Source organism: Balaenoptera musculus, chromosome 11 (genome assembly GCF_009873245.2).
Source record: "Balaenoptera musculus isolate JJ_BM4_2016_0621 chromosome 11, mBalMus1.pri.v3, whole genome shotgun sequence".
In the NCBI taxonomy this organism is placed as follows: domain Eukaryota; kingdom Metazoa; phylum Chordata; class Mammalia; order Artiodactyla; family Balaenopteridae; genus Balaenoptera; species Balaenoptera musculus.
In genome coordinates, this window is record NC_045795.1 from 79,530,019 (window position 1) to 79,555,156 (window position 25,138).

Here is a 25,138-nt window from a genome sequence, read left to right on the forward strand (position 1 = left end):
CCCACAACAAAGAACTGTCTAGGAACAATTCTTTGGAATGACATGGGAGTTACAAGATTCCACTCTTTAAAGGTTCTTCAAAAAAATTAAAACTTTGAGCGAAATTAGGATGCAATTATAATAACACTTTACCCTGAAGTGGAGCTTCTCTGGCCTGCTCCGGATTGCTTGGGGGGTGGTTTGGAATAATAGGAGGCACAAGCGATGAATGATCTTCTGTCCATTCTACAAGAAGACAAGAAACAGTTTGCTGTTTTTCCTTCCAACTGCTTACTTAAGATTACTTACTTAGGTTGACGTACTTAGGATTCACCTTCTTCTTCATTATAAAACTTAATTATAAAACTACCCAAACCTATAAAACCAGAAGCAGAGAGCTTCGATTGAAAAGAAACTGGTATCTGACCCCACTCTACGTTAAGGATAATAAGGTCTCTCCGTGTGTGTGTGTGTGTGTGTGTGTGTGTGTGTGTGTGTGTGTGTGTGTGTGTGTTCCTGTCTCTTTCTCCTAAGATCTTTGAGGACAGAAATACAACCAATAAAAATACAACTAATAAAATCTCCAGCTCTCTCTGGCTGGAGAGTACAAAGTGAGACCAAGTAAAAAATATCAGGAAAGATATAGAGTCAACTAAAGCTGGCCCAAAATGGGAGAAACTTCTCTAATGCAATTTAGACCTAGGCTGGGCTGCTGAAGCCTGCTTGTCTTGGGTAGTGAAGGTGGATTTTAGCAGTTTGCTAAGGTGCTATCCCCTATCATCTCTCAAACCCAAATGGGACCCATTACTAAAAATCCTGAGTCCTGACTAAGTCGTACTCACTTTGGAAGCCCAGAAATAACCCACTATGAGTGACCCTTGAGATCTACCCCAAAGTCACTTTTCCAGCTAAGCAAACATAGTCAGTTGTATATGTACACTCAATTTAAACACTCATATTTAAATTGTACACTCCCATTCCCCAAACTCATAAAACAAATTAAAAAAAATTTTAAATAGAAAGAGATTAAGGTAGAAAGGAGACCTTTTCCATGGGAGAGTATACTCACACACACACAAACACATACAAACACGCTCTCTCTAAAATATAGTCTATGGCAGTGGTTGCCAAACTATGGCTTACAGGCCAAATTGGTCGCAATGTCTATTTTTGTAAAGCTTGTAAGCCAAGAATGGTTTCTACATATTTAAATGATTGAAAAAAATCTAAAAAGAATATTTTGTAACACATGAAAATTACATGAGGTTCAAATTTTAGTGCTCACACATAATGTTTTACTGAAACACAGCCATGTCCACTTGTTTACATATAGTCTGTAGCTGTTTTCATACCATAGGGGCAGAGATAAGTAGTTTTAATAGAGATTGTATGAAGAGCAAAGCCTAAAGTATTTATTATATGGCCATTTACAGAAAAAGTTTGCCAACTTCCATGCTATGGTCTATATTTATTATATTCAATATTATAATAAGAGAAGTATTATACTTGATATTCATATACCTGATATTCACATATTACATTGAAGGGGTACTAAGCCTATTATTTTTAAAGATTGCAATGAAAAATGAGGAAAAACCTAAGCATCTATTAATAAATAGATGGCTAAATGAAGCACAGAGATTCATAAAAGGGAATATTATGCAGTCATTAAAAATTACAAGGTAGGAAACCTTCAAGATGGCAGAGGAGTAAGACATGGAGATCACCTTCCTCCCCACAAATACAAGAGAAATACATCTACATGTGGAACAACTCCTACAGAACACCTACTGAACGCTGGCAGAAGACCTCAGACCTCCCAAAAGGCAAGAAACTTCCCACGTACCTGGGTAGGGCAAAAGAAAAAAGAAAAAACAGAGACAAGAGAATAGGGACGGGACCTGCACCTCTGGGAGGGAGCTGTGAAGGAGGAAAAGTTTCCACACACTAGGAAGCCCCTTCACTGGCGGAGACAGGGGGGTGGCAGGGGGGAAGTTTCGGAGCCACAGAGGAGAGTGCAGCAACAGGGGTGCAGAGGGCAAAGGGGAGACATTCCTGCACAGAGGATGGGTGCCAACCAGCACTCACCAGCCCGAGAGGCTTGTCTGCTCACCCGCTGGGGCAGGCGGGGGCTGGGAGCTGAGGCTCGGGCTTCCGTCGGATCCCAGGGAGAGGACTGGGGTTGGCTGCGTGACCAGGAGGGAGTCCGGGAAAAAGTCTGGACTTGCCTAAGAGGCAAGAGACCATTGTTTCAGGGTGCACGAGAAGAGGGGATTCAGAGCACTGCCTAAACAAGCTCCAGAGACGGGCGCGAGCCGCGGCTACCAGCGCAGACAACAGAGATGGGCATGAGACGCTAAGGCTGCTGCTGCAGCCACCAAGAAGCCTGTGTGCAAGCACAGGTCACTATCCACACCGCCCCTCCCGGGAGCCTGTGCAGCCCGCCACGGCCAGGCTCCCGTGATCCGGGGACAACTTCCCCGGGAAAACGCACTGCGCGCCTCAGGCTGTTGCAATGTCATGCTGGCCTCAGCTGCCGCAGGCTCGCCCCACATTCCGTACCCCTCCCTCCCCCCAGCCTGAGTGAGCCAGAGTCCCCTACTCAGCTGCTCCTTTAACCCCGTTCTGTTTGGGCGGGGAACAGACGCCCTCAGGCGACCTACACGCAGAGGCAGGGCCAAATCCAAAGCTGAGCCCCAGGAGCTGTGTGAACAAAGAAGAGAAGGGAAATCTCTCCCAGCAGCGTCAGAAGCAGTGGATTAAATCTCCACAATCAACTTGATGTACCCTGCATCTCTGGAATACCTGAATAGACAACAAATCATCCCAAAATTGAGGTGGTGGACTTTGGGAGCAACTGTAGACTTGGGGTTTGCTTTCTGCATCTAATTTGTTTCTGGTTTTATGTTTATCGTAGTTTAGTATTTAGAGTTTATTATCATTGGTAGATTCGTTTATTGATTTGGTAGCTCTCTTCCTTTTTTTTTTTTATGTATATAGATATCTTTTTTTTTTCCTTTTTTACTTTTTGTGAGTGTATATGTGTATGCTTCTTTGTGTAATTTTGTCTGTATAGCTTTGCTTTTACCATTTGTCCTAGGGTTCTGTCTGTCCTTTTTTTTTTTTTAGTATAGTTTTTAGCACTTGTTATCATTGGTGGATTTGTTTTTTTGGTTTGGTTGCTCTCTTCTTTCTTTCTTCCTTTTTTTAAATTACTTTTTTTTTTTTAATAAAAATTTTTTAAAAATTTTATTAACTTTTCTTTTCCTCCCTCCCTCCCTCCCTCCCTTCCTTCTTTCTTTCTTTCTTTTTTTTCCTCCCTTTTCTTCTGAGCCGTGTGGCTGACAGGGTCTTGGTACTCCAGCCGGGTGTCAGGCCTGTGCCTCTGAGGTGGGAGAGCCGAGGTTCAGGACATTGGTCCACCAGAGACCTCCCAGCTCTGCGTAATATCAAATGGCGAAAGCTCTCCCAGAGATCTCCATCTCAATGCTAAGACCCAGCTCCACTCAACGACCAGCAAGCTACAGTGCTGGACACCCTATGCCAAACAACTAGCAAGACAGGAACACAACCACATCCATTAGCAGAGAGGCTGCCTAAAATCATAATAAGGTCACAGACACCCCAAAACACATGACCGGACGTGGTTCTGCCCACCAGAAAGATCCAGCCTCATCCACCAGAACACAGGCACCAGTCCCCTCCACCAGGAAGCCTACACAACCCAATGAACAAACCTTAGCCACTGGGGGCAGACACCAAAAACAACGGGAACTATGAACCTGCAGTCTGTGAAAAGAAGACCCCAAACACAGTAAGTTAAGCAAAATGAGAAGACAGAGAAACACACAGCAGATGAAGGAGCAAGGTGAAAACCCACCAGACCAAACAAATGAAGAGGAAATAGGCAGTCTACCTGAAAAAGAATTCAGAGTAATGATAGTAAAGATGATTCAAGATCTTGGAAATAGAATGGAGAAAATACAAGAAACATTTAACAAGGACCTAAAAGAACGAAAGAGCCAACAATGATGAACACCACAATAAATGAAATTAAAAATTCTCTAGAAAGAATCAATAGCAGAAAAACTGAGGCAGAACAACGGATAAGTGACCTGGAAGATAAAATGATACAAACACAAAGATGATACAAACACATGGAGAGATATACCATGTTCTTGGATTGGAAGAATCAACATTGTGAAAATGACTACACTACCCAAAGCAATCTACAGATTCAAAGCAATCCCTATCAAACTACCAACGGCATTTTTCACAGAACTAGAACAAAAAATTTCACACTTTGTATGGAAACACGAAAGACCCCGAATAGCCAAAGCAATTTCTTGAGAAAGAAAAACGGAGCTGGAGGAATCAGGCTCCCGGTCTTCAGCCTATACTACAAAGCTACAGTAATCAAGACAGTATGGTACTGGCACAAAAACAGAACTATAGATCAATGGAACAGGATAGAAAGCCCAGAGATAAACCCACGCACATATGGTCACCTTATCTTTGATAAAGGAGGCAAGAATATACAATGGAGAAAAGACAGCCTCTTCAATAACGGGTGCTGGGAAAACTGGACAGCTACATGTAAAACAATGAAATTAGAACACTCCCTAACACCATACACAAAAATAAACTCAAAATGGATTAAAGACCTAAATGTAAGGCCAGACACTATAAAACTCTTAGAGGAAAACATAGGCAGAACACTCTATGACATAAATCACAGCAAGATCCTTTTTGACCCACCTCCTAGAGAAATGGAAATAAAAACAAAAATAAACAAATGGGACCTAATGAAACTTAAAATCTTTTGCACAGCAAAGGAAACCATAAACAAGACGAAAAGACAACCCTCAGAATGGGAGAAAATATTTGCAAATGAAGCAACTGACAAAGGATTAATCTGCAAAATTTACAAGCAGCTCATGCAGCTCAATATCAAAAAAACAAACAACTCAATCCAAAAATGGGCAGAAGACCTAAATAGACATTTCTCCAAAGAAGATATACAGATTGCCAACAAACACATGAAAGAATGCTCAACATCACTAGTCATTAGAGAAATGCAAATCAAAACTACAATGAGGTATCACCTCACACTGGTCAGAATGGCCATCATCAAAATATCTACAAACAATAAATGCTGGGGAGGGTGTGGAGAAAAGGGAACCCTCTTGCACTCTTGGTGGGAATGTAAATTGATACAGCCACTATGGAGAACAGTATGGAGGTTCCTTAAAAAGCTAAAAATAGAACTACCATATGACCCAGCAATCCCACTACTGCGCATATACCCTGAGAAAACCATAATTCAAAAAGAGTCATGTACCACAATGTTCATGGCAGCACTATTTACAATAGCCAGGACATGGAAGCAACCTAAGTGTCCATCGACAGATGAATGGATAAAGAAGATGTGGCACATATATACAATGGAATATTACTCAACCATAAAAAGAAACGAAACTGAGTTATTTGTAGTGAGGTGGATGGACCTAGAGACTGTCATACAGAGTGAAGTAAGTCAGAAAGAGAAAAACAAATACTGTATGCTAACACATATATATGGAATCTAAAAAAAAAAGAATGGTTCTGAAGTACCTAGGGGCAGGACAGGAATAAAGACGCAGATGTAGAGAATGTACTTGAGGACCCGGGGAGGGGGAAGGGTAACTGGGATGAAGTGAGAGAGTGGCATGGACATGTATACACTACCAAATGTAAAATAGATAGTTAGTGGGAAGCAGCCGCATAGCACAGGGAGATCAGCTCAGTGTTTTGTGACCACTTTGAGGGATGGGATAGAGAGGGTGGGAGGGCGATGCAAGAGGGAGGGGATATGGTGATATATGTATACATATAGCTGATTCACTTTGTTATAAAGCAGAAACTAACACACCACTGTAAAGCAATTATACTCCAATAAAGATGTTTAAAAAAAAGAATTACAAGGTAAATCTATATTAAGTAGCATTGAAATTTGCGCAAGAAATATATTTAAGTGACAAAAACAGGTCACAAAACTAATACATATACAAATACATAATATATTAATATATATAAATTATGGTCTACTTTTTGTAAAAAGATGCATATTTGTACATCCCCAGAAAATTTCTGCACAGTGTTTATTGCTGAGAATGGGATGGGAGCCAGTAGGGCCTCCACTGGCTTAAATGGAGAACTTAAATGTTCTCCACTCCTGAATTGTTCATATTTTTGTGAAGAGCGTGAACTAACTTGTAATTTTTTAAAAGCACTGAAAACTACCAGCGTTTTCTGATTCTTATATGTAATGTTCCTAAAAGTAAAAGTTAGTTTCATACCCAGGACCTCCTCTTAAAGTGCTAAAAGTGGTTTGGATTTAGATACCAGGTGCTGTGCAAAAGCTACTGGGCACAAGGTAGTTCTTTCACCATCAGAACTCTTCTCCAATCTAACGGCAGCCCCTTTCTAAATTAGAGTGGAGATTGGGTGCTTTTAAACTGGGCCCCCCACTGTAGCTGTCCCGGTTCAGGGTATGGAATCTAGCAGAGGCTCTGCATTACTCCCCACCCTTCCAGGACATCAAGTCCCTAGCACCGCAAAGGACGTGATGCTCGTGGCCAGCTCTGACCACACGGGGGTGTCAGCGCACAGGCTTTGCCCGGAGCTCCTTGGCCCGCAGATCAGGGGAAAGCGAACCTTCTGGCTGTTGCTGCTGCGGCTGCTGTTGCTCCAGCTGCTTCTTCCGTTTGGCTTCTAGAACTGGGTTCTCATATTGGGTCTTCCTGTTGATGTGGCTGGAGCAGAAGGCAGATTGCATTCAGTTAGGAAACACTGCACCCCACAAGCAAAAGCCAATCAGTCCAAGTCCCTCGATTAGACCTGAGCAAAGCAGGTGGTCTGAGATGTTGAGCATCTTGTGTCAGTTAGGAAGATACAATAAAATAAAAACAAAAATGAATGGTTTCCAGATACTGACTGCTTATTTGTACCAAGCACTGTGCTACCAGCTTTACATGCATTTTATTTAAAAAATCTTCAATAAATGCTACGATAGAGGTCCTATTTTTATTCCTATTTTATGGATAAGGAAAGGAAGTTTCTGAGCAGTTAAGAAACAGCTCACCTAACAAAACAGAACTAGTCAACAGTAAAGAGGATTCAAGCTCAGACTGGCCTGCTTTCAAGTCCCAGGATTATAACCACCGACTCTGCCAAATGCCCAAGGAATCACGTGACAGGAGGGTGTTTCTTTAATTCACCAAGAAGTCGGTTATAGAATTATTTTAAAAGGAGATTAAAGTGAAGATGTGGTGTTGTCTGTAATGAGTAATGCCAGAAATTCTGTGTAACTTTCTACAATAGAGTTCACGGAAGCATAAGCATTTCCCAAACGATCAAGTTAAAAGAAGGACTCTACCAACATCTGTCAACTATTCTGATCAATAGGCATGGAGTCAGGATTCAAAGGATAAGCCTTAGGCAAAAAGACTCCAAATGCAGCTAACCTAAGCAAATGTGATGTGTTCGAAGTGACAAAGACACAGATACTTCAGATGGCTCCAAAACTAATAAGGCCAAGGCAAGATAAAAATACACATACACGCACACAAGCATATATATAAATCCAAATGCATATTTTTTTGCCATCACCTTATTTAGTGTATGTATATGTACATACACACATAGTACACAAACACACAGACACACAAGCACAAACATATTCCTATCTTTTTTCCTTCATCAAAATAATACTTCCTAAGAAGTTTGAAAATATTCCTATTATGTGATTATTTAGAACTCAAAATATTTTTTCAAGCCAGGCTTTATTTTTTAAGACAGGCTTGTCAAGTAGGGTGGATAGACTGACTACCCTTAATTCCTATTATAGAACTACTTGTTTATTTCCTAATTCTGGCAGGCAATTTCATGCTAAGATATAGTCTAACATTCACAGGCACATGGGTCTGAGAAGACAGGGAGGAGAAATGTATGGTAAGGTAACAACTCGCCCCTCATTCCAAGTCTCTTTATCCATCAAAGCTGCAGTCATCTATTCTTTTTCTCTTTTGATGCACAAGTTATTTGAGGGAGAACTCAAAACGAGCCCCAATTAGACAGGAGCTCCACTGTGTATCTGTGAGAAAAAGGATCTGTAGGGCACACAGAGGAATTTTATGAGGGTCAGAGAAACGACTAAGATCACCTTTCTTTTTCTTTTAAATTTTTTAAAATTAAAAATTTTTTATTAAAGTATAGTTGATTTACAATGTTGTGCTAATTACTGCTGTACATCAAAGTGATTTGGTTATACATACATACATATATATATAAAATATATATATATATATATATATATATACACACACATTCTTTTTTAAAAAAATGTTCTTTTCCATCATGGTTTATCACAGGACACTGAACATAGTTCTCTGTGCCATACAGTAACTTTGCTGCTCTCCATTCCATATGTAAAAGGCTACATCTGCTCACCCCAGCCTCCTACTCCATCCCTCCCCCAATCCCCTCCCCCTTGGTAACCACCACTCTGCTCTCTATGTCTGTGATTCTGTTTCTGTTTCATAGGTAGGTTCATTTGTGTCATATTTTAGATTCCACATATAAGTAATATCATATGGTATCTGTCTTTCTCTTTCTGACTTACTTCACTTAGCATGATAATCTCTAGATGCATCATGTTGCTGCAAATGGCATTCAAGTTTGCCTTTCTAATGTCCCCAATCCCTAATCTTTCTGTTAGGTAAAGAGGTGGCAATGCGAGTATTGACCAAGGACACTTGCTATACTGAACTTGTAATTTTTTACAATAAGATGCTGAGCATTTTATGGCCTGGCATTGTTGCATCATACGTTTCTATCACCAGGGTATTATATGAATAACTTTTCATTGCCAGCAGCATGAGTGATAGAAAGCATTCCATGTTATCTTCATTGTGGCAGGTAGGATTTTGATGACAGAACATTTATATGGCATGTGTTTCTTTTGTAAGATCTTTTATTATTTATTACTCATCTTTCTCAGAGGAAATGATGTAAAACATTTTTTCAATGTTTATCCACTTAGGTTTCTTTTATTTTCTTTGAGTATCATGCTACCAATATATGGTTGTGATGAAAGGACCAAGTGTATGCCTCTTGCTAGAATAAGGTACATGGTAGAGAGGTAGTGATGAGGGTTTGAGACTCTTAGAAATGGAACACAGGAGCCACAGGTATGGTAAAGGCAAAGAGGCTTACACAGTCTTGCCACTTAGGCTAGTTCTCAATTTCCTTCTTAATTGCGGCAGTATTTCATATATTATTTAGATCTGTCTGACTCTTCGGGAAAGTCTGAATGAATAAATAAATGATTACTGAGAACTTCAGACTTAAGCAGGTCAAGAAATAGGCAAAACTGATTCTTTTCCTGAAGATAAACAACCCATACTCAGTGTACTGACTCCTTGCTTTTCTAATTCATTCAACTAATACTTATTATTCAGTACCTGCCACAGGCCAGGACTATGTTGGGCTTTGGTAATACAGTGATAAACAGAAGACATGAATACTGCCCTGATGAATTTTATAATATAATTTATCATCATTAGATTTGCTGAATATTTTTTCATTATAAAATTATGTTACTATTATTATTCTGTTTGTACCTTATCACAATGGCAAACTGTTCAGCATAAATGTACATAATTACAGAACGGTGCAAACTCAAATGTTTCAACAGGCACTTACTCTACATAGTAGATACCATAGACAGGGTCATCAATCTTTTCCCAACCAGCAGGCAGTTCTGAAAAAGAAAAGAACATTTAGAGCAAGAAGAGCATATTCTTGAAGAACCTAAGGATTTTCAACACCTGGGTTAGGCAGAAAAAGAAAGACCCATAAAATAATGCCTCAAGTCCAATTAAAACTGCGTATCCTAACCAAAAAAAAAAGAGTGAGAATTATTTTATTGGTGTAATTTTCTACACGAAGAGCAACTGTTTCCTGATATTTTGCACAAGCAGATGAAACTTAATAAAATGCAGTTTCAGGTGCCTTCATTCTAAATCAACTATTAAATGATATGTTAATGGAGATACAGTTAAGTTTTGCCTCGAACGCCTAGTTCCTATTTTAAATATTTGCAATTTTCTCATTTTATTGCTAGACTACCTTATCACACAAGCAAAAATGGATGAATGTTTCCTTTCATTTTCAATACAATAGGGCCGTTTCTGCTCTCCCCGGAATAAATTAAAATTTGCATCTCATTTTCTCCTTGTTCCTAATTAAAATGCTATCGAGTAAATAAAAATGGCCACCTGGAGTTGGATTTTTGAATTGCACACATCTATCACTCAATTGCTATATCTGAACAGGACCATCTTCACCGGGGCTGTGCCTATGAAAGCAGAAACACAGGTCCTGCTCTCCAAGACTCACTACCTAAGGGGGTAGACTTTATTCCTTTAAATGTGGTGGTAAAATGGCATTGGGGGATATGTGTGCCTTTCTGAAAACTCAACTGTGCTCTACGGAACTTCATAAGGTTTCATATCAAATGTTGCAACTTCATTAACTAGGTAATAGTGGGTTCTGTCATAATAAGAACCTACTGTGAAAAAGCCCACTGCAGCAGATAATTTGGTGAAAGAAGCAACTACATTGTATTTTGCGTCATTAAACAATTCTTCAGGCAGAGCAGTAATTCTCCTTAAATTTCTTTCCTTTTTTTTTTTTTTTTTGGTTCAAGGTAACAAATGGAGTCATGTGCACGTGCACATATACACACACATACACACACACACAGAGGCTAATTACTTAAAGTTTATGTTTTGCTCAGATTTGGCTGCACATCAAGAGACATTAATTTCATGGTTTTTGCTCCACATGTTGTTTTCAAACAAAGAGACAGGTTCCCCCCTTTGCTTCCTTTTTTTAAACAAAACAAAACAAAACACTTCACAGGTTTTAAGGAAGTCTTTGAATTCTGGGAGACGTAAGCTACTAAAATGCAAGGCAGGGCCAACGTGCAGATGTTGATATAACTTGGCATTTTTATACACAGCATCTTGCGGACTGATGCAAATCAAATAAATGCCTGGGAAATGGTTTCCCCTTACAATGCTGGAAATTACCATTTAAATGCAAACGAACCAGGAAAACATTTCCAAAGAGTTGGGAAATCAGAAGATTAGGAAAATGCAAATTGGTGCCCACGCATATGCTTGTGTTGCCATGGGGCAGAAGAGTGAGTGGGTGTGAGGGGACCACATCATGTTTAACCAAACTTCTTTTCAAAATCTGCAACCTTAATATATGGCCTGATTATCTTTAGATAAAATAGGGAAAAAAATTAAGAATTCAATTCATTCCATTATTTGTCAAACATTTATTTAGTGCCTACTGTCTGCCTGAAGGTATGCTAGGTGCCAGGTACACAAAGATAATTACAAGTGCACCGGTTGGGCAGACAATTCACACATCACACGGTAAGTGCTTTGATGGAGGTCCAAGGAGGCTACAAGATAAGAAGCCACCTCTGACTTTGCCCTGTCACCTACTCAACAATTTACATGCTAGAGTTAAGACATGAGGTCGGTCAACTGGTATTTCTGGACGTATGTAAATTTAAACACATCTTCTGGGACAGATTAGCAAACTCCAGAAATGTTCCAGTTTTTCAAGCTAAAACTCATTTAAAATTGAAAAGATAGATTTCTCACTTCCCATGTAGTGATTAACTTAATAATAGGAATTAGTCTCTGAAAGCTTAAAATAGAAACGGGTCATCGATTTAAAAACAGAAGATGTTTGTCTTCCAATGTGCCATTTGGTTCTAAAAAGTTGAAAATGGCACAAAATACTGAAGCCCAGAAAATGATGGCGTTACAATTTTTTTTTTTTCTAAAGTACTCTAAAGATACATAGAGAGCCACACCCCCATGTCTAACAACTGTCAGACATCAGAACAGTCTGTACAAGATGTCACCGAGATTTCAGGTGGCTCAGACCCTTTTGGGATTGTCCAGATCTTGGTTTGAACCTTACCCCTAATGTTTTTGTTTTTGTTTTTTTAACATCTTTATTGGAGTATAATTGCTTTACAATGGTGTGTTAGTTTCTGCTTTATAACAAAGTGAATCAGCTATACATATACATATATCCCCATATCTCTTCCCTCTTAGCCCTAATGGTTTATCAGTCTAGTGTTTGGCTAGTTAAGATCTCGAAACCACATCTTTGTCTTGGATTTACCTCAAAGGTCAACTGTAGACTAAATAAAGATGTTTGTAAAACCTTTTACACAGCACCTGGCACCTAAGCTCAGCTAATGGCAACTGTTCTAGGAAAGCCCAAAAGGAACTGCACAAATCTATATGGTCTGCTTGCTTGCTGTTCCTACCACTAAAAATCTCACGTTGTACTAATCGTCGCCATGGAAGTGAATATGGAGCAGACAAATGTTCCAAGAGTTGTGTCAGCACACAGACTGAAAGTCATGTTCACAGTCAGAGATATGGTTCTACACTGTAATTCAGTGTTGATTGGGAGGGGACCTCATTTCCCTGTCTCTGCCTCTCCTAGTTGGTTGTAGCACATGAATACTCTGTAATTCGAAAAGAAGGTTCTTCAAGTGCTTTTTCATTCTGGGGAGATTACCGCAGAAGATGTGATAAATTCTGCAAAACCAAAGTGCATAATGGAGCTAGTCACCCAGCCCAGACAACAGAGTTCAGAAATGACAATTCTGCAATCAAATGATCTGTGTCCAACACCCAAGCCCACCGCCCCTGCCTCTCAGAGGCAGATTATAGAGAGGGTTTCCTTGTCACATCTGGAATCGTATTGTTCATTGAAAACCTGACAGTTGTTATTGTTTGCAATTAGGAACCTCTTATTAAGAAAATGGGCAGTGAGCTTGTCAAAGGAATCTGAAGTGAATGCAAGGAAAAACTGTGTGTGTGTGTGTGTGTGTGTGTCTGTGAACAGGACACATTTGGGCCATTTCTATTGTATACATGTTGCTCTCCTGCCCCATATTAAACACAAAAAGTATCATAACAAACACTGAAAAAGTCCAACAATAAAGAATTAGTTACTAAATCAGAAAACTGGCAAAACAACATGTGCTGATCACAGGGACAAATATTAAGACAATTATTAAGTCTCCTCTTAAGCCCAATGAGAGCTCCTCTTCCAGCCCCTCTTTACAGGTAAGGAACAGGAAGCTAAGGGAAGGTGAATGACTTGACCAAGGTCACAGAGCCAATAAGTGGGGGAACCAAGATATGAGTCTAGGCAACCTGCCCTGACCCCAGAGACAGCTCCCACTTCACCAAACCATCTCCCAGAACTGTGGCTCTGACCATGAGAAGGTAAGAAGGTAAGTAAGCCAGTAAAACTTACTTTGTAGAGTCTTTAACAGCACAGGAAAGTTTCCACAATGTTACAGATACATGAGAAAAGAAGACAGTTGATTCTTTCCTGAAAACTTCAACATTCAAGCTTCCACAGAAGCAAATAAGGCTGTGCCCCTATGCACAGTGGAATTATCTCACCAACTGCCCACACACAGTGGTGGGCACTCACATACTTTAGTCAGGCGGCCGGAGTAGTTTAAATTGGTTCTACAAAGGATCGAGGCACTCGTTTTTCATCTGGAAAAGCTAGTTCTGTCTTTTTCAATGATTTTATCTAATATCACTGGATTGATACTTTTTAAAAAAATTTACAAAACGAGTTTCAAATTGTTCTATTACACAGGTTGAATCTCAAGTCATTCCTACCACAATGACCACAAGGACAATTTATTATACATCTTTAAAAATAGATCTTTCGGGACTTCCCTGGTGGCGCAGTGGCTAAGAATCCGCCTGCCAATGCAGGGGACACGGGTTCGAGCCCTGGCCCGGGAAGATCCCACATGCCGTGGAGCAACTAAGCCCGTGCACCACAACTACTGAGCCTGTGCTCTAGAGCCCGCGAATCACAGCTACTGAGCCCGCGTGCCGCAACTACTGAAGCCCGCTTGCCTAGAGCCCGTGCTCCGCAACAAGAGAAGCCACTGCAACGAGAAGCCCACGCACCGCAACGAAGAGTAACCCCCTCTTGCTGCAACTAGAGAAACCCCGTGCACAGCAACAAAGACCCAACACAGACAAAAATAAAAATAAATAAATAATTAAATCTATTTAAAAAAAAAAAGCTGAACATAAAACATTTAACTTAGCAGGGAATATAATTCAATATATTCCAAGAGCAAAGATAAAAGAGTTTGGCATTATCTGCTAATGTAAATTATTTCTGAACTGCAAGAGCTTGGACTAATCAAGACTTGATTTCCATTGACATACACACTCTGAGGAAAATGACACATATAAACCCAGCATCTGGTTTACAAGCCATTCACTATGGTTACAAAGTCAACATGTAGCCTATGACTGAGTAACAATATAATACTAGGACTTAGTAACCATTCAGTTAATCAGTGGAACTGTTGTACTGCTGTTACTCCCACTAAGATCTTTCAGCTAGTCTGGAAGATTTCTGTTTTGCTTTTCTGTATTCCCCATGGAGAAAGCCACCCACACCAAATAAATAAAGAAATGAGCCCGAGATAGATTATAGGAGAGTTCAAGGGACATGGCAAGCATCTATCCCTGTTTTTTCTTAATCCTCAATTTACGAGAGTATCTGGCACCGATCTGCTAACTCTCATTCTAGTCCCAATTCCCTCAGACTTCTTCTTTGTAGACACAATTTATTACAACTCTGTGTGATGTCTGCAGTCAGACACATGGGTTGTATACGATTGACCTTTCGTGGCTAAGCCGGAATGAAAATCATAATTGGAGAAGTGTACACTAAAGAAACAGAGGGATTAAGCAAGTCACTGGGGACCAAAGCATCCAGGGCAAGTCATGCAGGCTGGGAGGGTTTACCTAGTTCACTGTCCAGCTCCTCCGTATGGATCCCTTCTTCTCCAAAGGAATAGCAGGAATGAGACAGAAAAGAGAGAAAGAAAAATTCAGATACCAGCACCAAGAAAGGAAACTTCCCTCAAGAAAAACAGCAGCAAACACATCACTTTGTTTTGTCCTTACCTGCATTGTGGCTTATTTCATTGGCTTGACTACTCAACTCGAGACCTCAGTGTAAGTCACAAAATGGGAAGAGCTGATATTGGCAACATAATTATATGGTTCATTTCCTTGCATGGCAAAATAGGGTTTGATTGGTTGTAAAAGATGACAAACACCTTTGCGGTTTCAACGTTCTTACGTGGAAAGTCACTTATTACAGGTCTTATTTCAAGCAAACAAAGCTGTTAGACCTTTCAATATTAGTCTTTTTAATCCTTCAATAACCTTCTAATCAGTGAGGCAAAATTACTTAACTTATAATACCGCTACCTGAAAAACGGAAGGCGAGGTCAAATTGAGAATACAGGTTCTAAGGTGAGCTACACTTTGTCTTTCAAAAGGAGTTAGAAAACTGAACTACGTCAGGATGATATACATGGGGGAAGTGAGGCTTGAAGGCTGCCCCAGAAGGAGCAGTGGGAGACGGAGTTTACTTTGCATAAGATTTCTAAGTCAAACAGCTCAGAAATAATAGAATGAAAATGTTCTCTGCAATTTCAGTGAGCAAAGCAAGTCAAGATCCTTTCCATTCTTGACCGTCTCTGGCTGTCAGTAAAGCATTTTATTTTGACTGCGAAGAGAACACAGGACAGTACACAACACATCATGTCATAGACAGTCACTCCAGCTACACAGCGGGTGGCTATCCCCTCCACTCTAAGCTCCACAAACACAGGGAGCAAGCCTGTTTTCACTACTGCAATATGTTCAGTGCCCACTGAAGTTTTTGATACATAATAGGTACCAAATATTTCTCAAATGGATGAATGAATGTATGAACAAATGAATCGATTATTGACTTTAGTCACCAACACGGCCCTATACACCTTGCAAACTCTTGATTTAAAAACTCTCCAACTGCCAACAATAAGGTTGACACTGGTATTATTTCCTAAGAAGGGAGTCTTATTTACATAAAATCGTTCATGAAAATGGCCTTTTGGATATTATTTAAAATATCTTTGGGGGCACTCATTCATTTCCTCAAAAATTCTTTAATGAGAACTACTATGTGCCAGTCACTATGCCAGGTGACAGGGACATTGAAATGAGTACAATCAGGCACATCGCTATCCTTCTGGGAAAGGAAACATGGCCAAAGCTCACACAGATAAAAATTAAATTAAAACTGTGATAAGTTCTCTGAAGTTAAGATACATAATAGACTGACCTAATCATATCTGGGGGCAAAGTCAGGGGAAGAGTCCCTGAGCTGTAATCTGAAGGTTTTGCAAAATTTAATGAAAAGACTTAGAGTGAAAAATGACTAGAATTTAAGCTCTGCAAGAGCAGGGCTTCTTGTTTATTGCATTCAATGATACATCTGAAATTCCCAGAATGCACTGGACATAGAGAAGGCATTCAATAATTATTTGTGGAATGTAAGCGTATTCTAAGAAGGGAGAACTGCACATCTAACTATCATGGAGCAGGAGCTCGATGAGGACTCGTGGGGATGAAGGACAGAGTACGGGTTGGAATGAGAGTCAGACAAGCTTAGAGACTGAACCGCAAAGAGCTTGGAGACACAAGCTATGGACTTGGCATTTACTGAACAGACCAGAGCCATTAAACAGGGCTTGAGGCGGTGGTGATTACACAAAGACATTTTAAAAAACTGCTCTGAGTACGGTGCAAGAAGGAGAGTGGGCAAGAGTCTGGGCGGAAGATGAGCATGACATTGACCAGCATGGTAGAGATAGTGAAGAAAATGGAGAATGGATTCCAGAGACATTTGGGAGGCAAGGTGAACTCAACTGGTAGTACATGGGTTAGAAGTGGGTGTTAAGAAAACTAAAATGTCATGAGGGACTCTTAAGTATGTATGAATTTACCCTCCACTGAGATGGGGAATACTTACAGAAGACCAGATTTGGGGTGGAGGTGGAATCATTAGTTGGGTTTTAATCAGAATGAGCTTAAAGTCTCTTTGAGACAAACAGTGTTATTAAAGATTAAAATACTGGCCTGGAGCTCAAAGGCAAGGTAGGTGAAAGCCTCTAAGTGAACTACTAAAACACAGAAATAACAACAGGACTTATACACTGAAGATCAAAGTCCAAACTAGTTTCTGACTTTTTCGAGATAGGAAAAAGAAAATAGAACATTTTTACAATAAGTATGATGCCATACTGTTACATTTGATATGCATGTGACCTACAGAGAATAGAAAGAAACACAGGAACAATATGGTGACCAACAATGTGATTCTTCTTTGTGTCATGATATAAAAAACAATACAAGGCAGCTTTGTGGTAACTGGCAAGAGAAAAGGCAAATATGGGAACTGATACTTGCCATTGTGGTATAATCTGGTTATATACTTATACCATTTGTGTATAAAGGCACACAGACATACATATAGTTTCTAGCAGAAAAAGAATATATGAATTCTAATGGTGAATGGATAATTACTAAGCATTTGGTATGAATACATACTTGTTCCAAAGGGAATAACATTAACACCAATGACATGAATTCTAAGAACTAAAAATGACCAGCATTGTTAATAAAAACATTCAGTAATTCTACTTAATACTTTTACTCCATTTTTCTCAGTAAAAGCTAGTGGAGCCTTCTATTATCTATAAAGTTATATTAACAGGCATTTTCATACATTCCCAGTATAATTATAATGGATACTGACATTGAAGATCTGATGGTAATAAGAGGGCCTAAAATGGCTTCAAAATCATCAGGCATCAAATAAAGATTAAATTTTGTTCTGAGAAGTTTTATGGTTGGATGTATTTTATGTTCTGAACTTTGAAAACTGGTCACCTCTGTATTATATATTAAATAGAATATGTGAATAATCAGGACAGTCCATTATCCTTAAGCATGCAAAATAATGCAGCTCCCATGCCTGTTCTGTTTCTTCTTCAGGACTCAGCAACCAAAATAAAATGAGCCTCTCAGCTATGCCTCCTCAGTCAGAAGGATTTGTATTTCCAGTTGAAGTCACCCAGCTAAACATGAACACGCAATTCTATGTTCATTTCATGTAATCTGCGATCCACATATATTCTGAAGTGTAAGGTTTTGACAGGATCATATTTTACTGGCTTACATTTTCAAACAAACCTCAAATTTATACAGACAACAATTCTGCCCCATAGGATAAATTAATAAAGTTTCACTATCTTACAGTAAAATGTGTATTCAAAATTATACTACTAATTCAAATGCCAGAAATCAATGAGTAGCAAAGCAAGCCATTTCCCTTTTAATTCGTCCATGTCAAAAAGCAATTTTGGTAGAACTTAGGATAGACTGAAAGTGAACACATTTGTTCCATCTTAATTTTTTTTCTTTTGCAAAAGTAATTAGAAATTCCAAAGCCTTGAAATAAACTTTTCTTTTTTATGATAGTAACTCTTATAGACAATTGATTCTTTTTTCTTTTAATTAACAGGGAGAGTGGGGCTCAGTCTCTTTTGTGGAAGAATAGACTTTCTCATATTTAGGATATACTCTAAGTCACACACAGATTCCCGATCACAACAAAATCTGCTTTCTTTATGCTAAACCTGGAGAAATAATCAAATTATGAAGCATGAAGAGTTCAAGAAAAGTTCCTGCTTTTTTTTTTTCCTCTAAGACTGTCACAATATATGATTAGCGTCCAATAAGTAAGTGATCAGAGCATCTTTGGTTTCTAAATTCCTAGAGACTTTCTAGAATTTTCTCCAAGTTCCTGAAGGCCACAGGTTGCTCTACATTTGAATAGTTTCTGACTGCGCTGAAGTTCTGTTTCTAACAGAGAACTGAGGATGCCTCTATGTTTAAACAAATCGTTCTTTGAAAACAATTTTGCTGATTTCTCTCCTGCTTTTGGAAACCATAGTGCACTTACTAGAAACTGGATTACCTTTCAAAAACCCACTGTTAGAAACCCTGTTGACCTTGCTACAACGCTTTAATATTTGCATGTGTGAACAAGCCCCCTTAAACCCAGACCTTCCTAGCTCCTTACCATCATCTTCACACTCTTCCAGAGGCTTCTGCTGCTTGTTCAGGCACCGAGGGTCTAACCAAGATGTTGTTTTTGTGTTATGGCTGAAATCCAGAAACAAAAACAAGAAATATGTTTGAAAAGAAAAAAAAAAAAGTAAAAAGCTCAATGACAGAAGATTTAAACAGTCTTGAACATTTACTCTCTTCTACCAAAGCAAAGATACTGTCTAACAGCACACTGAGGCCAGAAGAGAGCCCCGGTTTGGAATTATGAAATGGCTTGAAGAGGGTCTTAGGGAGGCTGCTTCCTTACCCTAAGACATCAGCATTCCATCATGGAAAGCTTAAAAGGTAATACCAGCTTTAATTTTGAAAACTGAGCTCCAAATCATACCCCTTGTCTATACGGCCTCCTCTTGTCTAGGCTTATTTTAGTCTTCACATTTGTCAAAGAGCGCATTCCAGTTTATTTTCAATTTGTCTATGACTTAAACGTTGGATGCTGGAATTCACAAAGAAGGCTGCTATTTCTCTCGTTATATTACATAAGAATTCCCATGACTGTGTGAAACTACCTCAATTCATGCAAGTGGCTCGAAGCTGCTAAGACATATCATTCATCGCAGTATCTTAAATTATGCTTCAGACATAGTGAAGGCAATCTCAAATTACCTATCACAAATCGAACCGAGACCAAGGAAAAGCTTGGAAAAGCTGAACATGTCACCTCACTTCCTTCTGGAGGGTCTAGCCCAACCAGAGAGGAAGTGTTTCAATAGACACTGCTGCCCTTCAGTCACATTAGAAATGCCAGGAGAATGACTGGGAGAATTGACCAGAAGCACATCTGGGACAAAATTCGGGTTGAGCAACCAGTCCATTCTATGCAAACTAAATAAGAGGAGCAAAGAACTACAAGTCCAGCAGTTCAAGCTGCAAACCGGAAACGAAACATAGAAAATTAAAAAAAAAAAAAAAATTTTTTTTTTCCCCGAAGTTTAGGTAGTAATCTAAAGTCTGAAGTTTTGGTTGTAAATACATAGAAAAAATTGTCACACTTTTAAATTTTAGATTCAAATCTTATTAATTGTTGGGAAAAAATTGAGGCTTAAGTGAAAAACAGAATGTGCAAATGTCTACAGACATTATCTCAACTGTGTTAGAAGAAAAAAACAAATGAAAGGTAATACAGTTACAACTAGGATCACCAACAGTACTTATTTGTCCACTTAGAACTATCATAATCTGTTATGTCATTTACATATAAATTACAATTTACTTAATCCTTACAAGAACTCTATGAGAGGAGCATTGTTAGTATTAAAATGATTACTCCCCATTCTCCACATGGGAAAACTGAGGACAAAGATGTGAAGAAACCTGCCCAAGGACACCCTGTTGATAACATGGAATCAAACCCAGGGAGTCCCTCACTGGAACCCATGGTCTGCGCTATTCCTACATAGTAAGAGTGCAAAAATGGTCACTGATGGGAGGGAAGATTATGTGTGATATTTTAAAAAACACTTTTTTATATCAAGATAATTGTAGATTCACATGCAGTTATAAGAACGAACAAAGAGATTCCACATCCCCCCTTACCCAGATGCCACCAAGGGTAACATCTTGCAAAACTATAGTACAGGGCTTCCCTGGTGGCTCAGTGGTTGAGAGTCCACCTGCCAATGCAGGGGACACGGGTTCGAGCCCAGGTCTGGGAAGATCCCACATGCCACGGAGCAACTAAGCCCGTGCACCACAACTACTGAGCCTGTGCTCTAGAGCCTGCGTGCCACAACTACTGAAGCCTGCGTGCCCAGAGCCCATGCTCCATAACAAGAGAAGCCACCGCAATGAGAAGCCTGCGCACCGCAACGAAGAGTAGCCCCCCCCCTTGCTGCAACTAGAGAAAGCCCGCGTGCAGCAACGAAAACCCAATGCAGCCAAAAATAAATAAATAAATAAATAAAATTAAAAAAAAAAACAAAAAACTATAGTACAAAGTCACAACCAGGATACTGACAGCCAGTCAATATATGGAACATTTCCATCATCACAGGATCTCTCATGCTGCCCTTTGATAGCCACACCCGGTTGCCTTACAATCCCTCCCTTCGAAACACATTTTTAATCCCTGGCAACCACTAATCTGTTCTCCATGTCCATACTTCTGTCATATCAAAAATGTTACATAAATGAAATCATACAGTATGTAATCTTTTGGGATTTGCATTTTTCATTCAGCATAATTCTCGAGATTGTTACATACATCAATAATTAATTCTTTTTATTGCTGAGTAGTATTCCATGGCATGAATGTACTACACTTTAACCACTGAAGAACATCTGGGTGGTTTCCAGTTTTTGGCTATTTGGAATAAATCTACTATAAACATTTATGCACAAGCTTTTGTGTGAATATAAGTGTTCACCTTTCTGGACAAATGTGCAATGGCTGGGTCGTATGGTAATTGCAATGTTTAGTTTAAGAAACTGCGAAACTGTTTTCTGGAATACCACACAATTTTACATACCCACAAGCAATGTGTGAGTGATATAGTTTCTCTGCATCTTCACCATCATTTACTGTTGTTACTATTTTTTATTTTAGCTATATATATATATACCTATGATATCTTTGTGGTTTTAATTTGCATTTCCCTAATGGCTAATGATGTTGAACATCTTTTCATGTACTTATTTGCCACCCATATATCTTCTTCAGTAAAATGTCTGTTCATGTCTTTAGTTCATTTTCTAACTGGATTTTTTTTTTTTAACTGTTGAGTTTTGAGAGTTCTTTATATATTCTAGATACCAGTCCATTTTGAGATGTGGGGTTTATAAATATTTTCTCCCTGTCTGTAGTTTGTCTTTTCGTTTTCTTAACAGTGTCCTGCAAAGCGAAAGTTTTCATTTTCATGAAGCTGAATTAATCAATTATTCCTTTTAGGATCATGTTTTTGATGTCAAGTCAAAGAACCCCTTGCCTATTACTAGGTCTCAAAGACTTTCTATGTTTTTTTTCCCCCTAAAAGTTCTATTACTTTACCTTTTGTACTTTATGATGATCTATTTTGAGTTAATTTTTTTTTTGTTTCTAAGGCATGAGGTTTAGGTTGAGGTTAATTTATTTGCTTCTGGCTATACACTTGCTCCAGCACCATTTGATTGAAAAGGCTATCTTCCTTACATTGAATTGCTTTTGCATTCTTTGTTGAAAATCGGTTGGACACATTTGTGGGTCTGTTTCTAGGTTCCATTGATCTATGTGTCTATTTCTTCATCAATACCACACAGCCTTTATTACTGTAGCTATATAATAAGCCTTGATATAGGGCAGATTGATTACTGTGACTTCATTCTTCTTTTCCAAAACTGTTTTACCTATTCTAATTCCTTTGCCTTTCTATATAAATTTTACAATAAACTTGTCTATACTAACAAAAAGCCTCACTGAGATTTCCACAGGATTTATATTAAACCTGTACACAGATTTGGGGAGAACTGACATCTTTACTACACCAATTCTGAGTCTTTCAATCCATGAATAGACTAGGTCTCTCCATTTATTTAGATTTTCTTTGATTTCTTTCATCAGCATTTTGTAGTTTACAGCATACAAAACCCTATACATGTTTCATTAGATTTATACCTAAATGGCGTTTTTTTTTTAAGTAAATGTGAATTATATTTTCTTTTGAATTTTGTTGTCTACTTGTTCATTGTTAGTATATAGATATACAACTGATGTTTGTATGCTTATCTTTTATCTTGCTGAACTCATTATTCTAGAACTGTCTTGTACATTTCTGGTGATTTTCTAGATAGATAATCAATCTGTGTGTCTTTTCTTTCCTTTTATTTAGGGCTAGAATTACAGTAAAATGTTAAACAAGAGTGGTAAGAGATAATATCCTTGTCTTATTCCCCATCTTGCAGGGAAAGTTTTTTGTCTTTCACCATTAAGTATAATGTTAGCTGTAGGTTTTTTATAGATGTTATTTATGAAGTCAAGAAATTCCCCTATGTTCTTATTTTCCTGAAAAATTTTTCTCATGAATGAGTGAATTCTGTCAAATACTTTGCGTCAGTGAAAAAGATCATGTGATTTTTTTTTTTCTTTACTGGGGTCTTAATATGGTGGATTACACTGATTAATTTTTCAAATACTGAACCAGTCTTGTATCCCTGGAATAATTCCCACTTGGGCATGGTGTATAATTCTTTTTCTGTATTATTGATTACTATTTGCTCATATTTTGTTATAGGTGTTTGCATCTATATTCAAGAGGATATTGCTCTGCAGTTTTCTTTTTCTTTTTTTTCGTGGACTATCCTTGTTTGATTTTGGTAACAACGTAATACTAGCTTCTTAAACATAATTGGGAAGTGTTCCTCCTCTTCTATTTTCAGGAAGAAATTGTGTAGAAATTTAATTCTTCTTTGAATGGTTCTCCAGTGAAACCATCTGGTTTCTAGAATTTTCTTTTTCAAGAGTTTTTAAATTATAAATTCATTAGGGCTATTTAAATTACCTATTCCATATTGGATGAGTTGTGGTAGTTCGTGCTTCTCAAAGAATTTGGTCCATTTTGTCTAAGTTGTCAAATTTATATGTCCACACTTTCTGACAGCATTTTTGCATCTTTCTGATGTCTTCAGGATCTGCAGTGATTCTTTGTTTAAATTTTAATATTGGTAATTCACATCTTCTCTAATTTTTTCTTTGTCAATCTTGCTAGAGGTTCTTCAATTTTATTAATCTTTTTAAAGAATCTGCTGGTTGTTTCATTGATTATCTCTGCTGTGTTTGCTTTTGATTTCATTAATTTCTGCCCTTTATTATTTCCTTCCACTTATTTCACATTTAATTTGCTTTTCTTTTCTAAGCTCTTAAATTGGGGGCTCAGATTGTTGATTAGAGACTTTTCCTCTTTTCTAATATATATGTGTAGTGCTATAAATTTACCTCTCATCACTGCTTTGGCTGTAGTCCCCCCAAGAGGGTGAGGAGTTCCTTGTAACTACTGGTAGGGATGGGAGTTCCAGCTCCACACTAGGCCTCTTCTAACACCAGCTTGGCTGGGAGGGGTAGGAGTGCCTTGTTACTGTTCTCAACTTGGCTTCCACTAACTCCCTGAGGAGGCTGGGGGCCACTTTACCACTGGTGGTAAAAATGCTGACTCTTCACCAAACCTCCTCTGCCACTACCCCGGCGGGGAGAGAGGCTGCCTTGTTACTGCCACGTCAGGATGGGCATCCAGGCTCCCCTCAACGTGGTCTCCATTGAACTTAGATGAAGAAAGGGGGAGTGCCCATTACTGCCTGGCTACAAAGTCCCAGTTATCTTCTGAGCCTTTTTGGACACCACACTTGCAGGGAGGTTGGAGATACTAGTTACATCCTGCGAAGGGTAGAGGACTAGGCTTCTCACCTGATCTTCGCTGGCAGAGGTGGGAGCACAGGCTTTTGTGTCTTGTTGGCTGAAGCCCAGAAGTTATTGAATAAAAGCTTCCTGCCTTGCAGGATATCCTTTCCTGGTCCTCTGGCTAGAGAGAGTAGGCTTTTATGAGGGTTTTGTTTTTTGGTCTCCACTTGTTGGTGTTTTTGAGTTACTGGCTTCTTCAGCTCCAAGTCTGGGTTATATGAGGTAAAAAGAAAACTCAGGGAACTCACCACCTGTCATTTCTGTGATCCCAAGTTCCCCAGCCAGTCTGCCTTACTTTTATCTCCTTTCAAAGTCTTCTTATGTCTGTTTTCTTTATAATATCCAGAGTTTGTAAGTCCATGCTTACTTTTTTAATGTTCTTAAATTCTGGTATTTCTTAGATTTCCCATAAACTGTAAAGCTAACATAGACACATATATGTAAAACAAGGTAGATCTGATTCTATAGAAATTTAACTTGCTATTCAATGTAAGATACTCTAAGATGAAGTTCTTCAGAATGAAGGACACCCGAAAACTCATTAACCAGGATATATAATTTAGGCTAAAATAAAAATGGGGTGTATCTAATAATTTAATATCTACAGAATTTGATAGCTGCAGACCAA

The 25,138-nt window shown here is 38.8% G+C and overlaps 1 protein-coding gene across 15 annotated transcripts in view; it reads right to left on the minus strand.

Moving 5' to 3' along the window:
- MAGI1 (membrane associated guanylate kinase, WW and PDZ domain containing 1) overlaps positions 1 to 25,138 on the minus strand; it is a 610,393-nt gene that overhangs the window by 84,037 nt on the left and 501,218 nt on the right. For 8 of the 15 annotated variants that reach the window (XM_036868486.1, XM_036868485.1, XM_036868487.1 and 5 more), the window contains exons 6-10: positions 19,099 to 19,181; positions 14,922 to 14,960; positions 9,724 to 9,781; positions 6,676 to 6,773; positions 133 to 225 (exon numbers count right to left, since the gene is read on the minus strand). In XM_036868486.1, coding sequence (XP_036724381.1) covers positions 133 to 225; positions 6,676 to 6,773; positions 9,724 to 9,781; positions 14,922 to 14,960; positions 19,099 to 19,181 — 371 coding nt within the window. The remainder of the gene's footprint in view (positions 1 to 132; positions 226 to 6,675; positions 6,774 to 9,723; positions 9,782 to 14,921; positions 14,961 to 19,098; positions 19,182 to 25,138) is intronic. The other 7 variants (XM_036868492.1, XM_036868483.1, XM_036868479.1 and 4 more) reach the window with 2 other exon arrangements.